At 36.6% G+C, this 27,399-nt stretch overlaps 1 protein-coding gene across 4 annotated transcripts in view; it reads left to right on the forward strand.

Moving 5' to 3' along the window:
• Positions 1-27,399, forward strand: part of ZC3H6 (zinc finger CCCH-type containing 6) — a 75,291-nt gene that overhangs the window by 33,483 nt on the left and 14,409 nt on the right. For 2 of the 4 annotated variants that reach the window (XM_060413987.1, XM_012173915.4), the window contains 6 exons: positions 2,189-2,311; positions 10,191-10,443; positions 14,333-14,466; positions 22,519-22,635; positions 23,231-23,342; positions 26,675-26,784. In XM_060413987.1, coding sequence (XP_060269970.1) covers positions 10,215-10,443; positions 14,333-14,466; positions 22,519-22,635; positions 23,231-23,342; positions 26,675-26,784 — 702 coding nt within the window. In that variant the 5' untranslated portion in view covers positions 2,189-2,311; positions 10,191-10,214. Of the gene's footprint in view, positions 1-2,188; positions 2,312-5,692; positions 5,775-5,861; positions 5,897-10,190; positions 10,444-14,332; positions 14,467-22,518; positions 22,636-23,230; positions 23,343-26,674; positions 26,785-27,399 lie in introns of those variants that run through there. The other 2 variants (XM_027967128.3, XM_012173916.5) reach the window with 2 other exon arrangements.

A 27,399-nucleotide genomic window follows, 5' to 3' on the forward strand; every position in this document is an offset into this window, starting at 1 on the left:
CCTCTTTACATGTCACAGCAGCGTCCTCATGGTTTGGCTCACTTCCTCCGAAGCAAGCGAGCCAACAGTGAGAGAGCAAGCGAGAGCACCCACAATGACAGCTACAGTCTTCTTAACCTAAGCACTTTGGACAAGATGTATTTACTAGAAATAAGCTTCTAAGTTTAGGCCTCACTCAGGGGAGAAGAATTAATCTTTACCTCTTGAGGACAGGAGTAATAATTTGTGGACTTTACCTTTAAAACTACCATCCAAGAATAGATAGGAAAACCCCCAAAGGAGGTGACCCTAACATATTAAAGCACATTAATGCTTCTGTCATTAAAGCAGTGTGATACTGGTACATGGAAAAATAGACAGTGAAACAGAAAACTATTTTCTTTATTTGTGGTAGATTTTTGAAGGACAGGTAGGAATTAGTCGGTTGACCGAAGAGACACAAAGAATACAAAAGCAAAAAGGCATGAAAAGGCTGCCATGTTCACGGAAGTCACTGAAGTCTCTAATTTCTTTCTGGCACTGAATATTTGAAGGGTGCACTAAGTGGCCATCCTGTTAATTAGCTCTTGACTATCCGTCTTTTGCCCTCTTTACTCACCAAGATGTGGTGTCATGCTGTTAAAGAGTCCCACAGAAAACAATCATTTAGACTTGAACTTTAGTACTTAGCAACCAAGTGGGTTGAAAGAAATAATCTACCAGTGTATTATAAGTAAAATAACAAAATTAAAGGAACACTTTCAAACGCTAAACAGATACTAAACAATACCCCAAAAAAGAAACACAAAAATTCTGAAATAAAAAGTGTACTATCCTTTTCACTTAAAAATGTAATAATTTTAATTACTCTCTTCTATTTCTAGCTATTTTTAATGTAGTCCAGTTGTTAATTTCAGGTTAATAATTACTCTTAGTTATTACTATATATGAACCACATAGTATATTTTTTAAATAATAGCCTACCTAATGGCTTCTTAAATCTGTATTCTAGACTCATTTTGGGGGGATAGCCTGAAGACTCTTCTTCTTTTAGCAGAATCTTCTCTTCTCTGATGGCTCTTCCTGAAGCAAGGCCCTTCTTTGAACTTCTTCTTAGGCAAGTCTTCTTAGTGTTCTTCAAATGAGAAGTGTTCTCTCAGAACCAGAGCTGGCTTCTGCTAATAACACAGCAAATTTGGCTTTTAAATTGATAATATTTATTTCAAATCCTAACCAAAAAGATTAGATACTTAAGCTTGAAGTGTTTCATAGCAGAATTATAAAAAGATCTTCATATCACCTATCAAATCAACAGAAACAGAGCAGCACCACAAAACTAAACCCCATAACATTTAAGAACAATGTAGAGGAAAACAGTCATCTTAAGTGAGCATGTAAGAATGGAATAGAGGAAAACAGATCCTTCTGTCAAAGTATCAAGAGCTCAGTTTAGTTTGGCACATTTTTACTGAGTTTGTTCTAGACCTTCATGCTGGAAATGTAAGGATGATAAAATACAGAGCCAGTGTCTTTGTTGATAAGAACTTTAAAAAATATTTTTAAAAAGGATGCTCAAACTGGGAAGGTAATTATTTTGACCAGATGGAGGAGATTTGGTGATCTGAATGAGTGAAATTGCATTCATACTTGAAAAAACTTATTCATGATATTTGTCAATCAGTATCAATTACTTATGGTTTGCATTTCATCTTTGTTTGATTTTATGGATTGTATTTGTTTTATATTTATAATTTGGAATGTTTTGGTATCTTTTAGATTTAGGGTACTTATACAATAGATTAAGAACTCTAAAGCTATTTTAGGTAAAAACAAATAATTCATACTCAATTCATGTTCTAGGACCTTTTTGGTGATGAGGAACCAATTTTATTTTCTTTAAGATTAACTTAAATTTAAATACCTTGAAAGCATATTTTCTGTTTGAAATCCTTGGGCCAAAGGGATGATGGAGAAAATGCTGCCATAAAATCTCTGAGAAAAGAGGAATATGTACTTTCCTTCAGAAAATTTTAGAGAAGCTGGGGTGGAGGTGGTCTTTGGAGCAAGAATTTTTCAGTTAATACTTCAGAACCTACTAGGATGATATAATCTATTGGTTGGCCCCTCTGGTTGAAACAAGCTTATTCAGTTACTAGTTAAATTTTCTTCCTTTTGTAAACGTAACAGTTTTGGTTTTTCCTTCTTTTAGCATAATTCTCCATCCAGTGATGATAGCTCAGACTATAGCCTTGATTCAGAGGTTGAACATACAGAAACTTCCCACAGAAAAAGATCTGGTTTCTACAGAGATTATGACATTCCATTTTCTCAGGTATTTCTTTATTTTTATTGTCATAAAATATACATAGCAAAAATTTACAGTTTTAACTATTTTTCTTTCTCTAAAAATTGAAGTGGAATTGACCTACAACACTATGTTAGTTCCAGGTACACAGTGTATTATAATAATAGCATTCATTATTTCTGTACATTACAAAATGATACCATCACAAGTCTGGTTACCAGACTTTCACTTATTTCACTTAAAACATGGTGCCCTCTAGGTCCATTCATGTTGTCGCACATGGCAAGGTTTCATTCTTTTTTATGGCCAAGTAATATTCCATTGTATATGTGCTACATATCTTTATCCATTCATCTCTGCTGTCACCTACAGAGATACTACATTACTGTGTTTTCCCTATGTTGTACATTTCATCCTTGTGATTCACTTATTTTACAACTGGAAGGCTCTACCCCTTAATCTCCCTGACCTATTTCTTTTATCCACATTCCCCTCTGGCAACCACCTGTTGATTCTCTGTGAATCTGTTTCTGTTTTGCTGTTTGCTCATTTGTTTGGTTTTTATATTCCACATGTAAGAGAAATAACATGGCATTTATCTTTCTTTGAGTCATTTCACTTAGCATGATGCCCTGTAGGTCCATCCATGTTGTTGCACATGGCAAGGTTTCATTCTTCTTTATGGTCGAGTAATATTCCATTGCATATGTGCTACATGTCTTTATCCAGTCATCCATTAATGAACACTTAGGTCGTTTTCATATCTTGGCCACTGTAAATAATGCAGCAGGGAACATAGGGGTGCATATATCTTTTCAAATTAATGTTTTTATTTTCCCTGGGAAAATATCCAGAAGTGGAATGCTGGATCATATGATAGTTCTATTTTTTAATATTTTGAGAAACCTTTGTACTGTTTTCTGTAGTGGCTGCACCAATTTACATTCCCACCAACAGTGTACAAGTGTTCCTGTTCCTCCACATTTTCACCAATACGTGTTATTTCTTATCTTTTTGATGATGGCCATTCTGCCAGGTGTGAGGTAATACATCCTTGTGGTTTTGATTTTCATTTCCCTGATGATTAGTGATAGTGATATTGAGCATCTTTTCATGTGCCTGTTGACCACTCATATATCTTCTTTGGAAAAGCTCACTATTTTCACCATTTTAAAATAACAATTTCTCAGTGACATTAAGTGTATTTACCGTGTTTTGCAATGATCACTTCTATCCATTTCCAGAACATTTTCATTATCCTAAAGAGAAGCAGTATCTGCCAAACAGTAATACCTCATTTCTCCCTTCCCCACTCCTGGTAACTACTATTCTTTCCATCTCTGTGAATTTGTCTGCTCTGGGCACTTCACACACTGTCCTTTTGTATCTGACTTTTTTTACTTAGCATAATTTTTTCATCTTTGTTGAAAAAATTTTTTCCATCTATGTTATATAGTATGTATCAGAATTTCCTTCCGTTTTAAAGCTGGATAATATTCTATTATAGATATATACTAGATTTTGTTTATTTATTCCTTTATTAATAGTTATTTGGATTGCTTCCACCTTTTGCCTATTGTTAATGCTTCTATGAATGTGAGTGTATAGACATCTCTTCAAGACTCTGCTGTCATTTCTTTGGGGGTGTAGACCTAGGGGTGAAATTGCTTGATTATATGTTATTTCTGCATTTAACTTTCTGAGGAATTACTAACTGTTGCCCACAAAGGCTGCACCGGTTTACATTTCTGCCAACAGTGCTTGCGACTTTTCTAATTGCTCCACATCCTTGTCAAACTTGCTATTTTCTGTTTTTTGTTTGTTTTGTTTTGGATAAGAGCCTTCTTATGTGTATGTGTGCAGTTGCTAAGTTGTGTCTGACTCTTTACAACCCCATGAACTATAGCCCACCAGGCTCCTCTGTCTATGGGATTTTTCTGGCTGGAATACTGGAGCAGGTTGCCATTTCTCCTCCAGGGGACCTTCTCGACCCAGAGACTGAATCCACATCTCCTTCATTGTAGGTGGATTCTTTACCAACAAGCTGCCTGGAAAGCCCAAGAGCCTTCCTAATGGGTGTGAAATGATATATTTTGAATTACTGCCTTTTAAAGAGAAGAATTAAGCTTTCAATTTCATTCTTTGCTTTCTGATATTTAAAAAAATATTCTATAAAACATGCTACAAATTTCAAATCTTTGAACATAAAGAATACATCATGTATTTGTTTGCTACGGCTGCCATAACAACATACCACAGACTGGTGGCTTAAACAGCAGAAATTTACTTTTCTCACAGTCCAGAGGCTAGATCTGAGTCCAGGATTGAGGTGCTGGCAGGATTGGTTTTCTCTGAGGGCTGCAAAGGAAGGATCTGTTTGGCTTTTCTCCTTGGCTTGTAGACTTGTAGGCTTGTAGACCTACTTGCTGCTTTGTCCTTGTATGATCATCCCTCTGCGCATGTGAACCCTTGGTTCCTCTGTGTGTTCAAATTTCCTCTTAGACAGAGAGCAGTCAAATTGGATCAGGACTCACCCTAACATCTTCATTGTGGCTTAATCACCACTTTAAAGTCCCTTTCTCCAAACACTCTCACATGTTGAGGTATTGAGGGTTAGGGCTTCAATATATGACTTTTGTGCCATCTACCTTTTCAAGTGCAAACGTTATTTGGTGTATTTTAAACAGAAAAAAAAGTAAAACATGATATACTTTATATCTTCCTTAAGTATATTGGATTGTATGAGCAAGACTTCAATATAAATAATTACTTTGTGCTGGAAAAATCCTGGTGCTCTCAGGAGTACTGAGGAGTATTCAGGTCAGTGTGTGTATACCTTAAAAACCCCAGACTTTCTGAGTTTTGGCAGCTGGGGATTACTAACGTTTCCACTCTTTCCAGACTCTGGACTTCTCCTTTTGTTCCCAAAGGTTAAAAGGATAGTCAAAAGTATTGTTGAACCTGTCAGATGTTTTTTTCATGATGGGCTAATGCTTTCAGAGCAAAAACAGCTCCAAGTACTGCTCATTTCTGGGGATTTTCAGCTACTCCATGAATAATGGTCCAGAAATCCTTCACTAATTTATTAGCTCTCTGATGTCTATAGCAGTTTGAAAAAAAATATTTTGTCTACCTTTTCTGCATTTTTTTTTAGGAGAAGGGCTGATCTGAATTAAATTACCTAATCTGGCATTAGAAAAGAAAGTTCAGGGTCATTTCCTTCACATAAGCTTTAGGGTTGACTCACTGAGATTAGAAAGTATATCCTAAAAATCTCATTTAATGAGATTATAAGTAGGTACTACTTGAAACTTTTACTCTAAAAGGCAATAATAGAATATAGTATTAGCATCTAACTATGAAATTGAAGTACTTAATATGTTTTCCTTTTTCCTCATCCTTGTTCAGGGTCTCCTGTACTATTATTTCATGTTCATAATGATAGCCTGTATTACGGAAACCAAATCTGCCCCCACAGACATTCTAGCAGGTATATAGCCTAATAATCAATAAGCAAAGTGATTGGAGAAAATCTTTTGGTAGAATTTATAGTCTTTTTTGTTTCTTTTATCTTTAGGAGGGCTTTTAAAAATACTTGCTAGATCCTTGCTGGTGAGTACATTTTGTTCATTCCAGATGATGAGCTTGTGAAGCATGAGGAGCTCTTCTTCTAGAGAACTGGGGCTTCTCTGTACCCCCTCAGTCCATTTAGCACTTCCAAGAGAGCTTGGGTGGTGCCCTGATGTAAACACCAAGCACTGCAGCAGGCACATTAGAGTCTGTCACTGCAGAAGGAGCCCTGAGATGGGAGATTTGCATCATTAGAGGGATAGGATTATTTGCAGTTGGGAAATCAAGGGAGGGATGAATTGAAAGTTTAGGGGTAATTCTGCTTGAAAAAGTAGGAATTATGAACATTATTTTTGTAAAGGCTGTGAAAAATCAAGAGAACTGGATTAATATTAATGCTTAAAAGTTTTTGTGGAAAGCATCTAATTTCTAGAGGAAAATTCATAGTTGCCCATTAACAGTAATCTTTAGTAATTAAGCATTGAAATATATCATTGAAAAATTAATACAATCACATTTTTAATAAAAGGAAAAGTAAGTACCATTCAGTGAATTAATCTTCAGCTTAATCAAAACAATTATTTTTTGTTTTAATAGTGGCTTTTTGAAAAATGTAAGGAACTGCCTTTTGGCTATAATCCTAAATCCACTTCTGAATTTCTGAAGTGCTAGACTGAGAACAGTTGATAAACTTTAAAAACGTTGCTTTAAGAATGTGGGAAGTCATGGGAGGCCGGGAAGCCGGCCCCTGGCACCGTGTGTGCTAGGGGCCTGCAGGAAGGTGAAGGCCCTTTCACCGCTGACTTGGTGGGAGTGTGTGGCGCGGGGCCGGCTGGGGCTTCATTGCCATGGAGTGGGAGGGGGATCAGCTGTCCGCGCGGCCCACTGTTGAGACCGAGGGGCTGCATTTCCTTCACATCAGAGAAATTAAGGAAACAATTCCGTTCACCATTGCAATGAAAAGAATAAAATACTTAGGAATATATCTACCTAAAGAAACAAAAGACCTATATATACAAAAGTATAAAACACTGGTGAAAGAAATCAAAGAGGATGCTAATAGATGGAGAAATATACTGTGTTCATGGATCGGAAGAATCAATATAGTGAAAATGAGTTATACTACCCAAAGCAATCTATAGATTCAGTGCAATCCCTATCAAGCTACCAACTGTATTTTTCCACAGAGCTAGAACAAATAATTTCACAATTTGTGTGGAAATACAAAAAACCTCGAATAGCCAAAGCAATCTTAAGAAAGAAGAATGGAACTGGAGGAATCAACCTGCCTGACCTCAGGCTCTACTAGAAGGCCACAGTAAAGACAGTATGTTACTGGCATAAAGACAGAAATATAGATCAGTGGAACAAAATAGAAAGCCCAGAGATAAATCCATGCACCTATGGACACCTTATCTTTGACAAAGGAGGCAAGAATATACAATGGAGAAAGTGAAGTGAAGTCACTCAGTCGTGTCTGACTCTTTGTGACCCCATGGACCCCATGGAAGCCCTATCAGGCTTCTCTGTCCATAGGATTTTCCAGGCAAGAGTACCGGAGTGGGTTGCCATTTCCTTATCCAAAGGATCTTCCTGACCCAGGGATTGAACCCAGGTCTCCCTCACTGCAGGCAGCTGCTTTACCCTTTGAGCCACCAGGGAAGCCCAATGGAGAAAGGACAATCTCTTTAACAAGTGGTGCTGGGAAAACTGGTCAACCACTTGTAAAAGAATGAGACTAGAACACTTTCTAACACCATACACAAAAATAAACACAAAATGGATTAAAGATCTAAATGTAAGACAGAAGCTATAAAACTCCTAGAGTAGAACATAGGCAAAACACTCTCCGACATAAATCACAGCAGGATCCTCTATGACCCACCTCCCAGAATATTGGAAATAAAAGCAAAAATAAACAAATGGGACCTAATTAAAATTAAAAGCTTCTGCACAACAAAGGAAACTATAAGCAAGGTGAAAAGACAGCCTTCAGAATGGGAGAAAATTATTTCAAATGAAGCAACTGACAATCTCAAAAATATACAAGCAACTCCTGCAGCTCAATTCCAGAAAAATAAACAACCCAATCAAAAAATGGGCCAAAGAACTAAACAGATACTTCTCCAAAGAAGACATACAGATGGCTAACAAACACATGAAAAGATGCTCAACATCACTCATTATCAGAGAAATGCAAATCAAAACTACAATGAGGTACCACTTCACACCAGTCAGAATGTCTGCTATCCAAAAGTCTACAAGCAATAAATGCTGGAGAGGGTGTGGAGAAAAGGGAACCTTCTTACACTGTTGGTGGGAATGCAAACTAGTTCAGCCTCTATGGAGAACAGTGTGGAGATTTCTTAAAAAATTGCAAATAGAACTGCCATATGACCCAGGAATCCCACTGGTGGGCATACACACCGAGGAAACCAGAATCGAAAGAGACACGCATACCCCAATGTTCATTGTAGCACTGTTTATAATAGCCAAGGACATGGAAGCAACCTAGATGTCCATCAACAGAGGAATGGATAAAAAAGCTGTGGTACATATGCACAATGGAGTATTACTCCGCCATTAAAAAGAATACATTTGAATTCATTCTAATGAGGTGGATGAAACTGGAGCCAATTATACAGAGTGAAGTAAGCCAGAAAGAAAAACACCAATACAGTATACTAAGGCATATATATGGAATTTAGAAAGATGGTAACGATAACCCTGTATGTGAGACAGCAAAAGAGACACAGATGTATAGAACAGTCTTATGGACTCTGTGGGAGAGGGTGAGGGTGGGATGATTTTGGAGAATGGCATTGAAACATGTGTAATATCATATATGAAATGAATCGCCAGTCCAGGTTCGATGCATGATACAGGATGCTTGGGGCTGGTGCACTGGGATGACCCAGAGGGATGGTATGGGGAGGGAGGGTGGGAGGGGGTTTCAGGATGGGGAACACGTGTATACCTGTGGCAGATTCATGTTGATGTATGGCAAAACCAATACAATATTGTAAAGTAATTAGCCTCCAATTAAAATAAATAAATTAAAAAAATAAATTTATATTTATAGAAAGAAGAGTTTTGGAAGTCTAATACAGTGTCTTCAAAATTCAAAATCGATGTTAATTGATTTTCTTGACTGCTTCAGTTATATACTTTTTCTCTATTTTATAATTACTGCTGCTGCTGCTGCTGCTGCTAAGTCGCTTCAGTCGTGTCCGACTCTGTGCGACCCCATAGACGGCAGCCCACCAGGCTCCCCCATCCCTGGGATTCTCCAGGCAAGAATACTGGAGTGGGTTGCCATTTCCTTCTCCAGTGCATGAAAGTGAAAAGTGAAAGTGAAGTCGCTCAGTCGTGCCCGACTCTTCTAGAAAGGACTTAATATTTCTCTGTATTTTATTAAAAACACAGTCTCATGTTGGTATTCTGCCAGGGTAGTATTTTATATCACATTTAAAATGTACTAAACTGAAAATGAGTCATGGTCTGACTTTTTCTAGATCCTCAAGTTGTAATTATGTGCAATTCTTTTTCTTGCTTTCTAATAAAAAATTGACAAGATATGATAGAAGTAATGAAAATATTTCAGTGAATAGAGAAGTACTTGAATACTATCACTAAATAAACTTCTAGGACTACAATGTATTTTTTATTTTTACATGCTTCAGTAAAAAGCAATAAAATTCATAATGGATAAATGCAATAAATAGTTTCTAATGAGCAATTTATTCATTAGATATTTTTCATTATTAGGGACATCTCTATTTTTTCCTATTAAATCTCATATGCAACATTTTCTTTTTACAAATTTGACCTTACATATTTTTTATTAAATATAATATGCTTAAACATGTCATTTGGGAATTTTTCAATCTTAAGGAGACTGTATATTTTCTACCCTTTCTCCAAGCTATTTTACTATTTTTTTTTCTATTTTCACAAAGACCTCTTTGGGTTTTTGGAGAAGGAATTCGTGTATGTTGATACGGATTTTAAAGTATTCTTGTGGATACAAATATTGAGGTATGGAGCATGAGAAATGTAAGACATGGGCATGGGAAACAAAGTGAACAAGACACACTCACCAGCAAGGTTTTATGAACATTACAGTGTTTAATAACATCAGAGTAGCATTTAGCTTTTTAAACTTAGTTTTAAATAGTTCCATAGATAAATTCTAACCACAAGACAGAACAACTCTTTTCCCCTTCTTCTCCCAGCTTTCTAGGGGTGGAGGGGTGGGGGAAGATGTCCTATGTTACTATCAACTCCTCTATATGTAACTGAAAAATCCTGACAATGATTATTCATTTTTACTTAGCATGGACATATATCAGGAAGCTACATGGCATCAAAGAAGAGTCAACATAACAGAAAATTTAAAAGTAAAGAATATGATGAGTACAGTACCTACAGTGATGACAACTTTGGTAGCTACAGTCAGGAAACAGAGGAAGATTTTGCCAGTCAGCTGAAACAATACAGGCAAGCTAAAGAAACCTCGACTACTTCTTTAGGATCATCTTTTTCTAAAGAACCAGGGAAAAAACAAAGATTGAAAGGAATTCAGCAAGGTAAGTTTGAAATTGTCTGGTTTTGACTATGAAAACTTTATTAAGATAAACAGGTAGCTATGAAGTAAAAACTTAAATTTCTTAGCCCTTTGTTATCGTCAGTTTATTCCTGTTGTTCCTAAATTTGTTTTTCTTTATTTTGTAGACCTTGAGGACAAAAATCTATAGATATTTCAATCTGCATGATATCTTAAAATTTGCATTTAATAGATTTCCTAATATTTTTAAAGTATATAAAATGTAGAAACACTTTCCAAGTTTTCCCCTCTCTTCTATATGGTATCAGTATACTGAAAAAAAAATTACCTATCCTTTTCAACTGTTACCTTGTGTTACTTTATATTTTAGACCGTATAAAGACAGAATCCTGGAAAGCTATTCTTTTATTAGAGTTTAAAATGTAGTGATCATCTTTGCTGTTTAAATATACTCAAGACTATATACTTTTGAAAAAATATATGTATTTTACTGAAGTATAGTTGATTTAAAATGTTGCAGGTACACAGCAAGATAATTCAGTTATACAGTTACACAAGTACTATTTTTGAAATTATTTTTCATCATAGGTTATTACAAGATACTGATTATAGTTCCCTATGCTATACAGTAAACCTAAATAAATGCTAGAAATCTAGCATTCTATTCATACTAAGCCAAACAAGTGAAATCAAAATGTCATATTTTTTTGTTATGTAAAAATTCATATTTTTTCTAAAATATATGTATTATACATGTTTATACATATGTATACAAAAGCTTTTCTACTATACTTGATAAAGGCTTGAGAAAGAACATCAAAAAATAAAAATAAAAGAGAGATCAAGAAATTGGAAAACATAAACTAAATGAAATGAGGCACTGAATATGAAATAGAAAAAGTGAAACAAACTAGATAAAAATAAAAGATCATCATATAGTCCAGTTTAGTCAGTTCAGTCACTCAGTTGTGTCTGACTCTTTGTGACCCCAAAGAGGAGGACTGCAGCATGCCAGGCCTCCCTGTCCATCACCCAACTCCCAGAGCCTACTCAAACTCATGTCTATTGCATGGGTGATGCTGATCTTCTGTCGTCCCCTTTTCCTCCCTCCTTCAATCTTTCCGAGCATCAGGGTCTTTTCCAATGAGTTGGTTCTTCGCATCAGGTGGCCAAAATATTGGAGTTTCAGCTTCACCATCAGTCCTTCCAATGAGTATTCAGGACTGACTTCCTTCAGGATTGACTGGTTGGATCCCCTTGCAGTCCAAGGGACTCTCAAGAGTCTTCTCCAATACCACAGTTCAAAAGCATCATTTTTAAACATGACTGCTCATTAGAAACTTATCTGGAGCTCTGGAGAAAAAAAGCAATAACTGATCATTTTTATTTTTCAGAAAGTTTCGAGATAACTCTGATGTGCCTCTGGAGTTTAAAAAGTGATTACAGGCTTTTTTGTTAGATCCTAGTTTGGGTGATATGGAGTTCTATTATTTTTCTGTTGACCAATCATGATACAGGGGTATTAAGTGAGTAATAGCTACATAATCACAAGAGTAAAAGATGTTATCAGTTTTCACAATCAATAGCTGCACAAAAAATAAAAGAATTACAATCGCAAGCCATAATGGAAACAGTGGGTACATAATGGATTAACGTAACAATATAAAATAACTACAGTTTGGGAGGGGGAGTCAAGCAGAGTGATGTGGCAAACGGAAGTGCATACATGCACATGTTTTCATCCACCCAACCAAGGACTATACACATTTTTCTGAATCAGAAATAACAACAAAACCTAAAGAAATTTCTGGAATGGTAACCTATTCATCTGTTATATTGAGGTACATCATCCTTGGGAAAACCAGGACAAGTCTCCATAGAAATTATGGATCACATAAGGGTCAAATTAGCCTTAAAAACTGTCTAGTTAGCATGTATGCTTCAAGAAAACTGGAGCAAGATGAGGCTGAGGTGAAGCGATGAAACCCAAACCCTACGTAACTATCTTTTCTTTTTTTAATTTTAAAATGTAAATTTAAAAATTTATTTATTTATTTTTATTTATTGTATTTTATTTTTAAAATATAAATTTATTTATTTTAATTGGAGGCTAATTATTTTACAGTATTGTATTGGATTTGCCATACATCAGCATGAATCCGTCATGGGTGCACATGTGTTCGCCATCCTGAACCCCCCTCCCACCTCCCTCCCCATCCCATCCCTCTGGGTCATCCTAGTGCACCAGCCCCGAGCATCCTGTATCATGCATCAAACCTGGACTGGCAATTCGTTTCACATCTTTTAATTAGCACTGAAAAAAAGAGTCCATTATGAGTAAATTTGGTTATTTTTATGGCTTTATTTTTTCTTGATTTCCTAGCAAAATTCCTTTGAAAAATGTGAACCGAGGCTTTGTTGAACTAAAGAGGAGGAATTTGTCTATACATGTGCTGTTGTAATTGGCACGTTTGTTCCTGGAGTCAGACATAGTGGTGTCAGGGATCATTTCACTTGGGGAATAAAGGGACTGTGAAGTTCTTGTTCATCCCTTCCTACCTGGGGTTTTTCCTTTCAGACTCCTTCTTTTTGTTCTGTTAATGAATTGAGTATTGCATTTTATTCTGAATTTCATTTTTTTCCCCAGAATTATGAAAGTAATATATAGTTAAATGCAGAAAACTTTTTCTATGTGTAAAAAATGATAACGCAGCAAAGATCAAAGATAAAAACAATTTGAATCTCTACACCCAGGGACAATTACTATTAATATTTTTGGCAAACATTCTCTAGAATTTTTGAGAATTATTTTTAACAAAAAACTATACACTGTTAAAACTCCTTTTTTCCCCTTTAACTGTGAATTGTATTTCTGTCATTCTTACGTTAATGAGTAGTTCTAATGCCTACATTCTAATAGATGCACCATAATTTATCTATTAAATTGCTAAATTTGTTTGCTAGTAATTATTTGAGATTTAAGTTGCACCCATTTTTTGAAAATTCTGTGATTAACCCTGCATATTTATACATATCTCATCTTGGTAAACATTTTTTCCTGATAATAAATGCTGAAATGTAGAATTAAGTCAAAAGGCATAGGCACATTTGAAAATTTTTGACCCATATACCAAGCTGATATCCAAAAAGGTGTTAAAATAGCAGTTTATAACACTTCTGCCAGTGTGTGAAAATGCCAGTTTCTCCAAATCCCTACCACCGTTATTTCTTTGAGGTGAAAATTGGTGTGTTAATTTTTAATTTCTTTTAATGAAGTGAAACATTTTTGTCATGCATTTATTGGCTGTTTTGTAGATTTAAGATCACTGTAAAACTTGGTAGTTCAATATGACTTCGGTAAAATGAGAAATCACTTTGTATTGTAACTTACTACCCTAATATATAATTTTTATAATTTAAGTATCTGTTTAGATACTTTTAAACATCAAGTTTTTCAAAAGTAAAAGACAGGTATAAATTTTGTTTGGCAATATATGTGATATCCAGAATTATCAATAGAAACAATTTGCTACAAATTAATCACTAATAATACTTCATTGTCTTCCTTAGAGAGGAATGCAATGTTTAATTCTCTTAAAAAACAGAAAACCTCCTTAATTGTATATTCTAAGGAGAATTGAGAAGGATAAAAGTAGATTTGACTTCTCCAGCCACGTGTATCCTTGTTCTTTGCCTTCCTTATGTTGCTAACATCACTTGAGAAACAAAACAATAAGAAGCAGTACCTTAAAGTAAAATGTAAAGATGGAATTAGTTTTTTCATTGAATCTAGAGGGGAAAAAGAATGCACTGTACATTGTAGACTATTTAAAATATGCTATTCTCTGTAAACTAGTAGGTTGGTGTGCTGTTTTATTTATAACATCTAGAGTACATTTTAACTTTTGTAGGTACTGAGCAGAGGGTTAAAAGTTTTAATGTTGCTCGTGGACGAGGTTTGCTGAAAAAAGTCAAACGCAAAGACCGTGGCGGAAGGGTCAACAAAGGGCCAAATGTGTTTTCAGGAACTGATGACTATCATGAGGTAATGAGAATTTATATATATTGAGGATTCTACCTTTTAACTTACTTGGCTGCAAATGAAGCATTGTGATTTTAATGCTATTTTCCTAGTAAATGAAGAATTTCCAGCTCAGGTCAAATGAATATAGATGAATTCCAAAAGCAAGTTTTGTTTTACTTAGTTATGACGCTAGTACACAGATGCACATTTAGGGGACATTGGAATGAAATTGCTAAGTTCGAAAGCACTTCAAAATAAAATTGATATGTCTGAAAGCAAAAATTTTTGTTCTGTAGGTTCTCTGTTGTACTTTTCCTTCCTAGGGGTCATCTTCCCTTGATGCAAATGGCAGTAAAATGCTTGGTAGCTCAATACGTGGCAGGACCAAGAAGGGAGACAGTGGTAAATTTACTTACTTATTAGAATTGAAATCCTTGAAAGAGAAGAAAGGAGGTATTAATGTTTGGAAGGGTCAATTTATGAACCATGTGTATAGTAGAGACTGAATAAATGTATGTTGAATTGAACTGAACTCTGAACAAATACATTTCAACCTTGTAGTGACTTTCTAGATTAGAGTAATCCAATTTCTGTATTCTGCCATTGTTCCAGTAAGATTTGATTGAATTATGCAGAGCAAGGGGTTATCAATAGCTGTAACCCTGACTGATAGAAAAGGGATACTAACATTGTAATTGGAAAATGCTCAGTTTTCTAATCTCTGGGTTTAAAGATAATGGGCAAATATTTTTTTAATATACTCCTTAGTATACTGTTTAGGGAGTTGCTAGCAAGTATGACCTTAAAAAAAAGTTTAGGACCAAATAAATTTGTGAAACCCAGCACATACTACTCTATTCCTGGTGATTCTCAGTCAACATGAATGTTTAAAGGCTCTGAGCAGGTTAGGCAGAAAGAAGTCTGACTTTGTTCAACCCATCATTTCTAAAATTTACTTCACCATGAACTCTTTTTTTTCCCCACACACCTACAAACATTCATTCTTAACTCACTGTTCTGTGGAATAAGAGCTTTGCAAATAAGCTTAAAATTTCTGGGAAACTATAACCTGCCTCTCCATCTTTCTAGGCAGGTGTGGTTGTCTAGGATGTGCTGCTTTCACTAGACCAAATTAATGTGAATACTTTCTGAGTAAACCTCCTCCTAGATTCAGTACTTATACCCTATACATGAAAAAATATTAGCTTCCAGGAAAATACAGTTTTGAGGGAGTTACTGCCTATCTCTGAGCTTCAGTTTGCTTAACATGTAATATTAGAGTACAGTATTAAATTAACTCAAATGGCCCCTTCAAGCACTAACATTTTAGATGTTTCCAGATCTAGCTTGCAACTAAAAAATTTCTTAATCTTGTGATAGAAAATAAGAATAAATTCTTTCATGTACATTTATCAGATTTAGGACATTTTCCCTTTCCTGAAGAATCTGCCTGTCAAGCAGGAGACATGGATACTGTCCCTGGGTCGGGAAGATCCCTGGAGAAGGAAATGGCAACCCATTCCAGTATTCTTGCCTGGGATATCCCATGGACAGGGGAGCCTAGCTGACTATAGTCCATGGGTCACAAAGAGTCAAACACAACTGAGCGACTAAAGGGGTTCCCAGTTGCTGCTACTGGTAAAGAACCCACCTGCCAGTGCAGGAAGATGTAAGAGGCATGGGTTTGACCCCTGGGTTGGGAAGATCCCCTGAAGGAGGAAGTAGCAACCCTCTCCAGTATACTTGCCTGGAGAACCCCATGGACAGAGGAGCCTGATGGGCTGCTACATAGTACAACTTGGTGCATTCTTCAGTGGGTTTTATTGGGGGGGGGTCATTACCTAATATTTTTACTTTTTGATTTCAGAGTTATATTCCTCAAGTTGGCTCTTTGACTTCTCATGGTGCACTCTTTGGCTGCCTATTTTATTACAGCCACAATCCTTGTGGAGAAGGCATATGTGAACTGGTCACTTGTTCTAAGTGAGCCTAGAAATAGAAAACGTTTATTAAAAAAATTTTCAGTTCAGTTGTTCACTCATGTCTGACTCTTTGCAACCCCACTGCAGCACGCCAGGATTCCCTGTCCATCATCAACTCCCGGAGTTTACTCAAACTCATGTCCATCAGTTGGTGATGCCATCCAACCATCTCCTCCTCCGTCATCCCCTTTTCCTCCTACCTTCAATCTTTCCCAGCATCAGGGTCTTTTCAAATGAGTCAGTTCTTCACATCAGGTGGCCAAAATATTGGGAGTTTAAGCTTCAGCATCAGTCCTTCCAATGATTATTCAGGACTACTTTCCTTGAGGATTGACAGGTTGGATCTCCTTGCTGTTCATGGGACTCTCAAGAGTCTTCTCTAACACCACAGTTCAAAAGCATCGATTCTTCGGCACTCAGCTTTCTTTATGGTCCAGATCTCACATCCATACATGACTACTGGAAAAACCATAGCTTTGGCTAGACAGACCTTTGTCGGCAAAGCAAGGTCTCTGCTTTTTAATATGCTATCTAGGTTGGTCATCGGAGAAGGCAGTGGCACCTCACTCCAGTACTCTTGGGCCTGGCAAATCCCATGGACGGAAGAGCCTTGTAGGCTGCAGTCCATGGGGTTGCTAAGAGTCAGACACAACTGAGCGACTTGACTTTCACTTTTCACTTTCATGCATTGGAGAAGGTAATGGCAACACACTCCAGTGTTCTTGCTTGGAGAATGGCAGGGACGGGGGAGCCTGGTGGGCTGCCGTCTATGGGGTCACACAGAGTCGGACATGACTGAAGTGACTTAGCAGCAGCAGCAGCAGCAGCAGGTTGGTCATAGCTTTCCTCAAGGAGCAAGCGTCCTTTAATTTCATGGCTTCAGTCACCATCTGCAGTGATTTTTGGGCACCCCCCAAAAATAAAGTCTGTCACTATTTCCATTGTTTCCCCATCTGTTTGCCATGAAGTGATGTGACCGGATGCCGTGATCTTCGTTTTTTGAATGTTGAGTTTTAAGCCAGCTTTTTCACTCTCCTCTTTCACTTTCATCAAGAGACTCTTTAGTTCCTTTTCTCTTTCTGCCATAAGGGTGGTGTCATCTGCATATCTGAGGTTATTGATATTCCTCCTGACAACCTTGATTCCAGCTTGTGCTTCATCCAGCCCAGTGTTTCTCATGATGTACTCTGCATAGAAGTTAAATAAGCAGGGTGACAATATATAGCCTTGACATACTCCTTTCCCAATTTGGAACCAGTCTGTTGTTCCATGTCTGGTTCTAACTGTTGCTTCTTGATCTGTATACAGATTTCTTAGGAGGCAGGTAAGTTGGTCTGCTATTCCCATCTCTTTAAGAATTTTCCACAGTTTGTTGTGATCCACACAGTCAAAGGTTTTGGCATAGTTAGTAAAACAGAGGTAGATGTTTTCCTGGAACTCTCTAGCTTTTTTGATGATACAACATATGTTGACAATTTGATCTCTGGTTCCTTTGTCTTTTCTAAATGCAGGTTAAACATGTGGAAATTCATGGTTCACATACTGTTGAAGCATGGCTTGTAGAATTTTGAGCATTACTTTGCTAGCGTATGAGATGAGTGTAATTGTGCGGTAGTTTGAACATTTTTGGCATTGCCCTTCTTTGGGATTGGAATGAAAACTGACCTTTCCAGTCCTGTGGCCACTGCTGAGTTTTCCAAATTTGCTGGCATATTGAGTGCAGCACTTCCACAGCATCATCTTTCAGGATTTGAAATAGTTCAACTGGGATTCCATCACCTCCACTAGCTTTGTTCATAGTGATGCTTCCTAAGGCCCACTTAATTTCGCACTCCAGGATGTCTGGCTCTAGGTGAGTGATCACACCATCATGGTTATCTGGGTCATGAAGATCTTTTTTGTGTAGTTCTTCTGTGTATTCTTGCCACCTCTTCATGTCTTATGCTTCTGTTAGGTCCATACCGTTTCTCACTTTTATCGAGCCCATCTTTGCATGAAATGTTCCCTTGGTATCTCTAATTTTCTTGAAGCGATCTCTAGTCTTTCCCATTCCATTATTTTCCTCTATTTCTTTGCATTGATCACCGAGGAAGGCCTCCTTACCTCTCCTTGCTATTCTTGGGAACTCTGCATTCAGATGGGTGTATCTCTCCTTTTCTCCTTTGCCTTTAGCTTCTCTTCTTTTCTCAGGTATTTGTAAGACCTCCTCAGACAACCATTTTGCCGTTTTGCATTTCTTTTTCTTGGGGATGGTCTTGATCCCTGCCTCCTGTACAGTGTCACGAACCTCCATCCATAGTTCTGCAGGCACTCTATCAGATCTAATTCCTTGAATCTATTTTTCACTTCCACTGTATAATCATAAGGGATTTGATTTAGGTCATATCTGAATGGTATAGTGGTTTTCCTTACTTTCTTCAGTTAAAGTCTGAATTTGACAGTAAGGAGTTTATGATCTGAGCCACAGTCAGCTCCCGGTCTTGTTTTTGCTGACTGTGTAGAGCTTCTCCATCTTTGGCTGCAAAGAGTATAATCAGTCTGATTTCAGTATTGACCATCTGGTGATGTCCATGTGTAGAGTCTTCTCTTGTTTGTTGGAAGAGGGTGTTTGCTGTGACCAGTGCGTTGTCTTGGCAGAACTCTGTTTGCCTTTGCCCTGTTTCATTTTGTACTCTAAGGCCAAACTTGCCTGTTTACTCCAGGTGTATCTTGACTTCCTGCTTTTGCATTCCAGTCCCCTATGATGAAAAGGACGGCTTTTTTGTGTGTGTGTGTGTGTGTGTGTGTGTGTAAGTTCTAAAAGGTCTTGTAGGTCTTCATAGAACCATTCAACTTCAGCTTCTTCAGCATTAGTGGTTGGGGCATAGACTTGGATTACTGTGATATTGAATCGTTTGCCTTGGAAACGAACAGAGATCATTCTGTCGTTTTTGAGATTTCATCCAAGTAGTGCATTTCAGACTCTTTCGTTGACTACAAGGGCTACTCCATTTCTTCTAAGGCATCTTTGGCCACAGTTGTAGTTATAATGGTCATCTCAATTAAATTCACCCATTCCAGTTCATTTTATTTCACTGATTCCGAAAATGTCAATATTCACTCTTGCCATCTCCTGTTTAACCACTTGCAATTTGCCTTGATTCATGGACCTAACATTCCAGGTTCCTATGCAATATTGTTCTTTACAGAATCAGACTTTATTTCCATCACCAGTCACATCCACAGATGGCCATTGTTTTGCTTTGGCTCTGTTGCCTCATTTTTTCTGAAGTTATTTCTCAACTCTTCTCCAGGAGCATATTGGGCACCTACCGACCTGGTGAGTTCATCTTTCAGTGTCATATCTTTTTGTCTTTTCATACTGTTCATGGGATTCTCAAGCAAGAATCCTGAAATAGTTTTCTATTCCCTCTTCCAGTAGACCATGTTTTGACAGAACTATCCACCATGACCCATCCATCTTGGGAGGCCCTACACGGCATGGCTTATAGTTTCATTGAGTTAGACAAGGCTGTGGTCCATGTGATCAGTTTGATTAGTTTTCTGTGATAGTGATTTTCATTCTGTCCGCCCCCTGATGGATAAGGATAAGAGGCTTATGGAAGCTTCCCATAGAAATAGAAAATGTTTGTAAATAAAATTTATGTAGGTTTAAGACATTTATTTCTGCTTTATTGACTATGCCAAAGCCTTTGAGTGGGTGGATCACAATAAACTGGAAAATTCTGAAAGAGATGGGAATACCAGACTACCTGAACTGCCTCTTGAGAAACCTATATGCGGGTCAGGAAGCAAGAGTTAGAACTGGATATGGAGTAATGGACTGGTTCCAAATAGGAGAAAGAGTACGTCAAGGCTGTATATTGTCACCCTGCCTATTTAATGTATATGCAGAGTACATCCTGAGAAATGCTGGGCTAGAAGAAGCACAAGCTGGAGTCAAGATTGCTGGGAGAAATATCACTAACCTCAGATATGCAGATGACACCACCATTATGGCAGAAAGCAAAGAAGAAGTAAAGAGCCTCTTAATATAAGTGAAAGAGGAGAATGAAAAAGTTGGCCTAAAGCTCAACATTCAGAAACCTAAGATCATGGCATCTGGTCCCTTCACTTCATGGCAAATAGATGGGGAAACAGTTGAAACAGTGGCTGACTTTATGTTTTGGGCTCCAAAATCACTGCAGATGGTGATTGTAGCCATAAAATTAAGACATTTACTCCTTGGAAAGAAAGTTATGACCAACCTAGACAGCATATTAAAAAGCAGAGACATTACTTGTCAACAAAGGTCAGTCTAGGCAAGGCTATGGTTTTTCCAGTAGTCATGTGTGGATGTGAGAGTTGGACTATAAAGAAGCTGAGTGCTGAAGAATCAGTGCTTTAGAACTGTGGTGCTGGAGAAGACTCTTGAGAGTCCTTGGACTGCAAGGAGGTCCAACCAGTCCATTCTGAAGGAGATCAGCCCTGGGTGTTCATTGGCCACCTGATACTGAGAGCTGACTCATTGGAAAAGACCCTGATGCTGGGAAAGACTGAAGGCAGGAGGAGAAGGGGACGACAGAGGATGAGATGGTTGGATGCCATTGCCGACTCGATAGACATGGGTTTGGGTGGACTCCAGGTGTTGGTGATGGACAGGGAGGCCTGGCATGCTGCAGTTCACGGGGTCACAAAGAGTTTGACACGACTGAATGACTGAACTGAAGACATTTAAAATGATCCTATCAGAGTAGAGTATAATGAGTTTCTTTGAGTTTTCATGGGATACACACACGTGTGTGTGTGTGTGTGTGTATGTATATATGTGTGTATCTGTAAATACTTTTTTAAAAGAAACTCAAAGATTATGTTTTCCTGGTATTCTGATACTTTTTTTTTTTTCTCCAGAAATCAGGTGAATTCTATCATTCATCAGTTGTGAGCACTGAGGATCAGATTTAACTTTACCTCTCTATTGCCTCAGGTGTTTGCTATGAGAGATTTCAGTAGATTGTGCTTTGTTCTCCATTGTCTAGCAAATTGAGGGGAAAGAGAAAACTGATAACAATTCAGAAATGTAAATAGTTATGAACCTCCTACAGTGTGCAAGGCACTGTGCCTGCTAGGAGCTTGAAAAGCAGTGCTCTTTCATAGAGCTCATACTTTGTTGTTACTCAGCCTTCTTATACTTGCAGCAAAAGTTGAATAGGGGCCTGAGAAAAACTAAGGAAAGCAAGTAGGGCTGTGAGATTTCCTATCATATACTAGGTTTTCTTAATTTTTAAGTTTAAAAGTTAAAGGTAATATATCCTCAGTTTTTTTCCCTAAAGAAAATACAAAATAACCACACATACAAACAAGCTATAACATTTTAGAAATTCATCTAGAGATACACACTCTTAAAGGTAGGGGTATATTCTTTTAGTTGTTTTTTTCTTTGTCTTTATTATTATAAACTCAGATCACTTTTTCACTTGGTAAGGTATTGTGAACATTCTGTGTCCCCAGATTGTCTTTCCGTCTGATGATTTTTTAAATGACTTTATAATATTCTAAATGTACCATAATGTGTTTTTTGTGTTCTAGTTTTAGATACAGAGTATTTCCTGGTTTTGTTCGTTTTACTTATAAATAATTCTGCAATGGTCATTTTTGTGGATAAATCTTCATGTGCCTTCCTGGTAATTCCTTCAGAATTTTGTGCTGAAAAGTACAAATTTTGTGTCAAACAATATCAATATTTTAAGTTTTCTACCAACTATACGTGAAAGTGCATATTTTTATTGTGTCTTTGCCAAAACTGAGTGTTATTATTAAGTTTAAAATTTTCACAATTTTATTTTGAAAAATGTAGTTAGATGTCCTCATTGAATTAGAGATAGGGTTCTTTGCAACTACCAGTATCGTAAGCAGTTTTCTAAAAGCATGCTTGCGTGCATCGCCTCTCTCTAGATAAATAAATAGCATCATAATGTTCAGTCTTAATAATCTTAATAATGTTCACTTTTAATAATCAATATGTACTGCTTTCTAGATCCATTTTAGTATGAATTTTAATGTCTTTTTTAATACTTCATATGTTTTATTTAAGTAAATTTTTTTCTTGCAGTATAGTAAACCAGGGAAAAAATGGAAGATTATGACTCAGGAATTTATTAATCAACATACAGTGGAACATAAAGGAAAACAAATCTGTAAATACTTTCTGGAAGGGAGATGTATTAAGGTAAATTTATAGGGGTATCATAAATCATTTTAACTTCTGAAATAATCTTTAAAATTTAAGGTCATTTTAGGGGGTGGTGAGTGTTTTCTCATATAGTTGGAATAAAACTAGTTCTTCAAAATGGATCTTGCATTGAATACTGTATATCAGAACTCATATAATTATATTCTGGGACAATAATATAGCTTGTTGAAATCAGTTTTTATTTTACTGACACATGATGCTATGTGGCACGTGCTCTTCAAATTGTCTTACTAATATTAAATGTTTTCATGTTTACAATGATGCAGTAAAGTTCAGTTACTGTTATTATTCTCATTTTAATCATGGTCAAACCAAAAAATGAGTCCCCAGAGTAGCTCAGCCAGAAATGGTGAGTGCTGGAGCCAAGCAGTGTCCTCTGAGGTCATGTTCACTGTTCTGCCTCTCTGCCCAAAGCCACCTCCACTATCCTGGGCAAGAATTCTAAGGGATTGTTTCAGTTACTGTGAGCTCATTATTTAAAGATGGGAGATATGACCATGGTTCTACCATGAAACACCACAGAGAAAATTCAACTCAGTGGTTACTTTTTTTTCTCTTTTTTTGTGAACAGGGAGATCAATGTAAATTTGATCATGATGCAGAGTTGGAGAAGAGGAAAGAGATCTGCAAATTTTATTTACAAGGATATTGTACCAAAGGAGAGAACTGCATTTATATGCATAATATCCTTTATTAAAAATGTTAACCAAAATATTGCAGTTTTCAAGTGGCATTGAGGCTTTAAAAATCTTAAGTACAATCTGGAAAGCCTAGTTTGGTTTTAAGTTTAAAATAACACATTATGTAAAACAGATCTCTTCAGCCTTTGCACTTCTGAAGATCAACTGAGTTTTTTTCTTTAGGGAAATGAAATAGCTTCCTTTTGGAAAAAAAATCTGAAATAAACGTATTTTAAATAATATTTATAAGTATTTCAAGAGGCTGTGTTTTCTGAAGGAGTTGGCAACATATTTATTCTGTGACTTAATTACTATTTACTTGGGTTCATAAATAATAAATTATCATTGTTGGGAATTATAAAGTTCAAGTACTGTCAAATCTTACCACCAAATGAGAAGCACTACCCTGTGTATTCTTCCCTACTTCTGATACATTTAAATCGTATTCCTGCCTCTACCCATGTGGCATTTCACTGTATATGGTACATATATATATATGATTTGTGTTGATGTGTGAAAACCAATTTGTAAAGCAATTATCCTTCAGTTAAAAATAATTTAAATATATATATATATATATATATATATATATATATAACATTTCCTTTGGTAAAGACCTTATTGTTTTCCAAATGGTTAGTTCATTGTCTCCTCTTCACAGATTTAAGAGGTCACCTGCCCATATTCTAAGTTTTCAGCGAGCATAGTTTTGTTTCTGTAATATATCATTATACCTTGTGCTATCTGACCATTCTGCTCTGTAGTAGTATGTTTGATACTTACTAAGGGCAAATACTCCTTTTGTATCAAAATGTTATAATAAATTTGTCTTATTCAAACAAATTTTTTTTAAAGATTTGATGTATTTCTTTAGAAACCAGACACCTTATTGAACAGTTTCTGAAATCTTCTCATCTATTCTTATGTTTTCTCCATAGTCATGCCATCTGTGGCATGACAATTTTAATAGTATTGGCTGCACTTCCAGAAAAATGTTAAATAATAGGGATTGTGAAGCATAAAACATGTTTCAAGGGTAATGCCCTTTTGCTTTGGCTTGTGGCTACAATTTTTAAGATTGATTAAAAAAAATCAAGTTAAGTATATAAATTCTTCAGCTTCCTAGGTGTCTCAGTAGTAAAGAATATGCCTGGAGATTCGTGTTCAATCCCTGGGTCAGGAAGATCTCCTGGGGAAGGAAATGGCAACCCACTCCAGTATTCTTGCCTGGGAAATTCCATGGACAGAGGAGCCTAGCAGGCTACAGTCCATGGGGTTGCAGAGTCGAGCATGACTCAGAGACTAAACAACAACATCTAATATATATCCTTATTTTACTAAGAGGTTTTAATATAAAAAAACTTGAATTTTATCAGTTGTCTTTTGTATCTGCTAAGATAATCACATTATTTTTCTTTCTTGACCTTATCAGTGTGATGATTTCAGTAATAAATTTCCAAAAACTCCTCAGAAATTCTCAGAACATACACCAGCTGAAATGGTATATTTTTCACTATACTTCTAGATTTAATATTTTCTTTAGATCTTTGTCTCCAAAATTTTAAGATTAGTTTGTAGTTTTGGTTGTTGGGATATTTAACTTTAACATGACAATATCAGACTCCTTTAGTTTTCTTCATAGATATAAACATTTGCTCAAAATTTATTTGCTCTGTATTTTGTTTTATTGTGTAAAGTAACAGTTTACATAATTAAATTATACCATAGCCATTATAAATAGCTATAGCCATTTGTACTTTAAAAAGTTGTTTTCTTGAAAGAGAGTGTATATATATATATATATATATCTGAATCACTTTGCTGTATACCTGAAACTTACATGACATTGTAAATTAACTATACTTCAATTTTTAAAAAATGGTTATTGAAGAAACCTCAGTGTCCACTGCAGCACTATTTACAATAGCTAGGGCATGAAGGCAACCTAGATGTCCATTGACAGATGAATGGATAAAGAAGTTGTGGTACATATACACAGTGGAATATTACTCAGCCATAAAAAGGAACTCATTTGAGTCAGTTCTAATGAGGTGGATGAATACAGAGTAAAGTAATTCAGAAATAGAGAAACAAATACATATGGAATCTAGAAAGATGGTACTGATGAACCTGTTTACAAGGCAATGGAGACACAGACATAGAGAACAGACTTGTAAACACAGCAGGGGAAGGAGAGGGAGGGACAAATTGAAAGAGTAACACAGAAATATATGCACTATGATATGTAAAATAGATAGCCAGTGGGAATTTTCTGTGTGACACAGGGAGATCAAACCTGGTGCTCTGTGACAATCAAGAAGGGTGGGATGGGGAGGGAGGTGGGAGAGAGGTTGAAGAGGGAGCGGACGTAATGTATACCTGTGGCTGATTCATGTTCATGTATGGCAGAAACTAACCCAACTCTGTAAACCAGTTATCCTCCAATTAAAAAAATAAAATTGATGTAACTAACAAAAAAGAATCCACCAGCCAAGGCAGGGGACACAGTTTCAATCTCTGTTCCAGGAAGACTCCACATGCTGTGGGGCAACTAAGCCAGTATGCCACAACTACTGCGCCCCATGCTTTGCTACCGCTTAAGCCTGCACACCCTAGAGCCTGTGCTCAGCAACAGGAGAAGCCAGTGCAGTGGGAAGACTGTGCCCACAGCTAGAGAGCAGCCCCCAGTCACAGCTAGAGAGAGCCTGCACACGACAGTAAAGGCCCAGTGCAGCCAAACATGAGTGAAAGTAAATAAGTGAAATTTTAGAAGTACTAGTGGAATTAGCTAATTATCCAAGCTCTATTTATATGTAACATTTTCCTAGCATGGTACTTTCAACAAACTATTGAAACCTTAACATGACTCTCTTGATCAGTGGTGAAAACAGCTAGAGTTTGCACTAGATTTTAGACATAATTTATTTACAATGGTAATTTGGGAGATGATTTGTAAACCTTGATTGAGAGCTCTTATTATGGAAGTCTATGTTAATTACCCACATTGCTAACTCTACTATTATAGAAGACATAAATTTCACTGACAGAAAAAATAATAGTTTGTACAGTCAGGTTTTTTAAAACAAAAAAATTAAGCTCTTAAAAAACTGTTTTCTAGTTCTAATAGAGTAGAAGAGACTTAAAATTTTTGAATGTTCTGCAACAGGATATTTAAAATATTTAATCTTAAAATTAAAAATTAAATAATCTGTGACTGTTGAAAATTTAGTATAGTATATGGTAATAAAGTTATATTGATTTCACAGTTGTATTTTTTGTTTTAAAAATATGAGAGTTTGATTTTACTTGGTCTGTTCCTTAATGTTTTTATTTACATGAATTTCCATGTAAGTTCTATCATAGTGGAGCAAAATGTTACCAAGGAGACAACTGTAAATTTTCACATGATGATCTGACTAAAGAAACAAAGAAACTTTTGGACAAAGTAAGTAATATTTTTGCACCTTGATTACAGATTCATTAGACTTTAATCATGTTTTATAAGTCATATTTTATGCCTGGAGAATACCATGGACAGAGGAGTCTGTACAATCCATGGGGTCGCAAAGAGTCAGACATGACTGAGCAACTTCACTTTCTTGCTGAGAAAGCAAGGACTTATTTTATGTTTTATTCTGTTAATGTAGTGTGTTAGAAAAGCAGGAATATTGGACTAAGAATTAAGAATATTTTGTTCTTATAAGATTCAATTGTGATGTACATGAAACACTTTGTACCAGTCCTAGTAAATAGTAAAAGCTCAGTTAGTGGCTGGAGAAGGCAATGGCACCCCACTCCAGTACTCTTGCCTGAAAAATCCCATGGATGGAGGAGCCTGGTGCGCTGCAGTCCATGGGGTGGTTAAGAATCAGACACGACTGAGAGACTTCACTTTCACTTTTCACTTTCATACATTGGAGAAGGAAATGGCAGCCCACTCCAGTGTTCTTGCCTGGAGAATCCCAGGGACGGGGGAGCCTGGTAGGCTGCTGTCTGTGGGGTCGCACAGAGTCGGACACGACTGAAGCGACTTGGCAGCAGCAGCAGCAGCAGTTAGTGG

The sequence above is a fragment of the Ovis aries genome, chromosome 3, assembly GCF_016772045.2.
Source record: "Ovis aries strain OAR_USU_Benz2616 breed Rambouillet chromosome 3, ARS-UI_Ramb_v3.0, whole genome shotgun sequence".
NCBI lineage: Eukaryota > Metazoa > Chordata > Mammalia > Artiodactyla > Bovidae > Ovis > Ovis aries.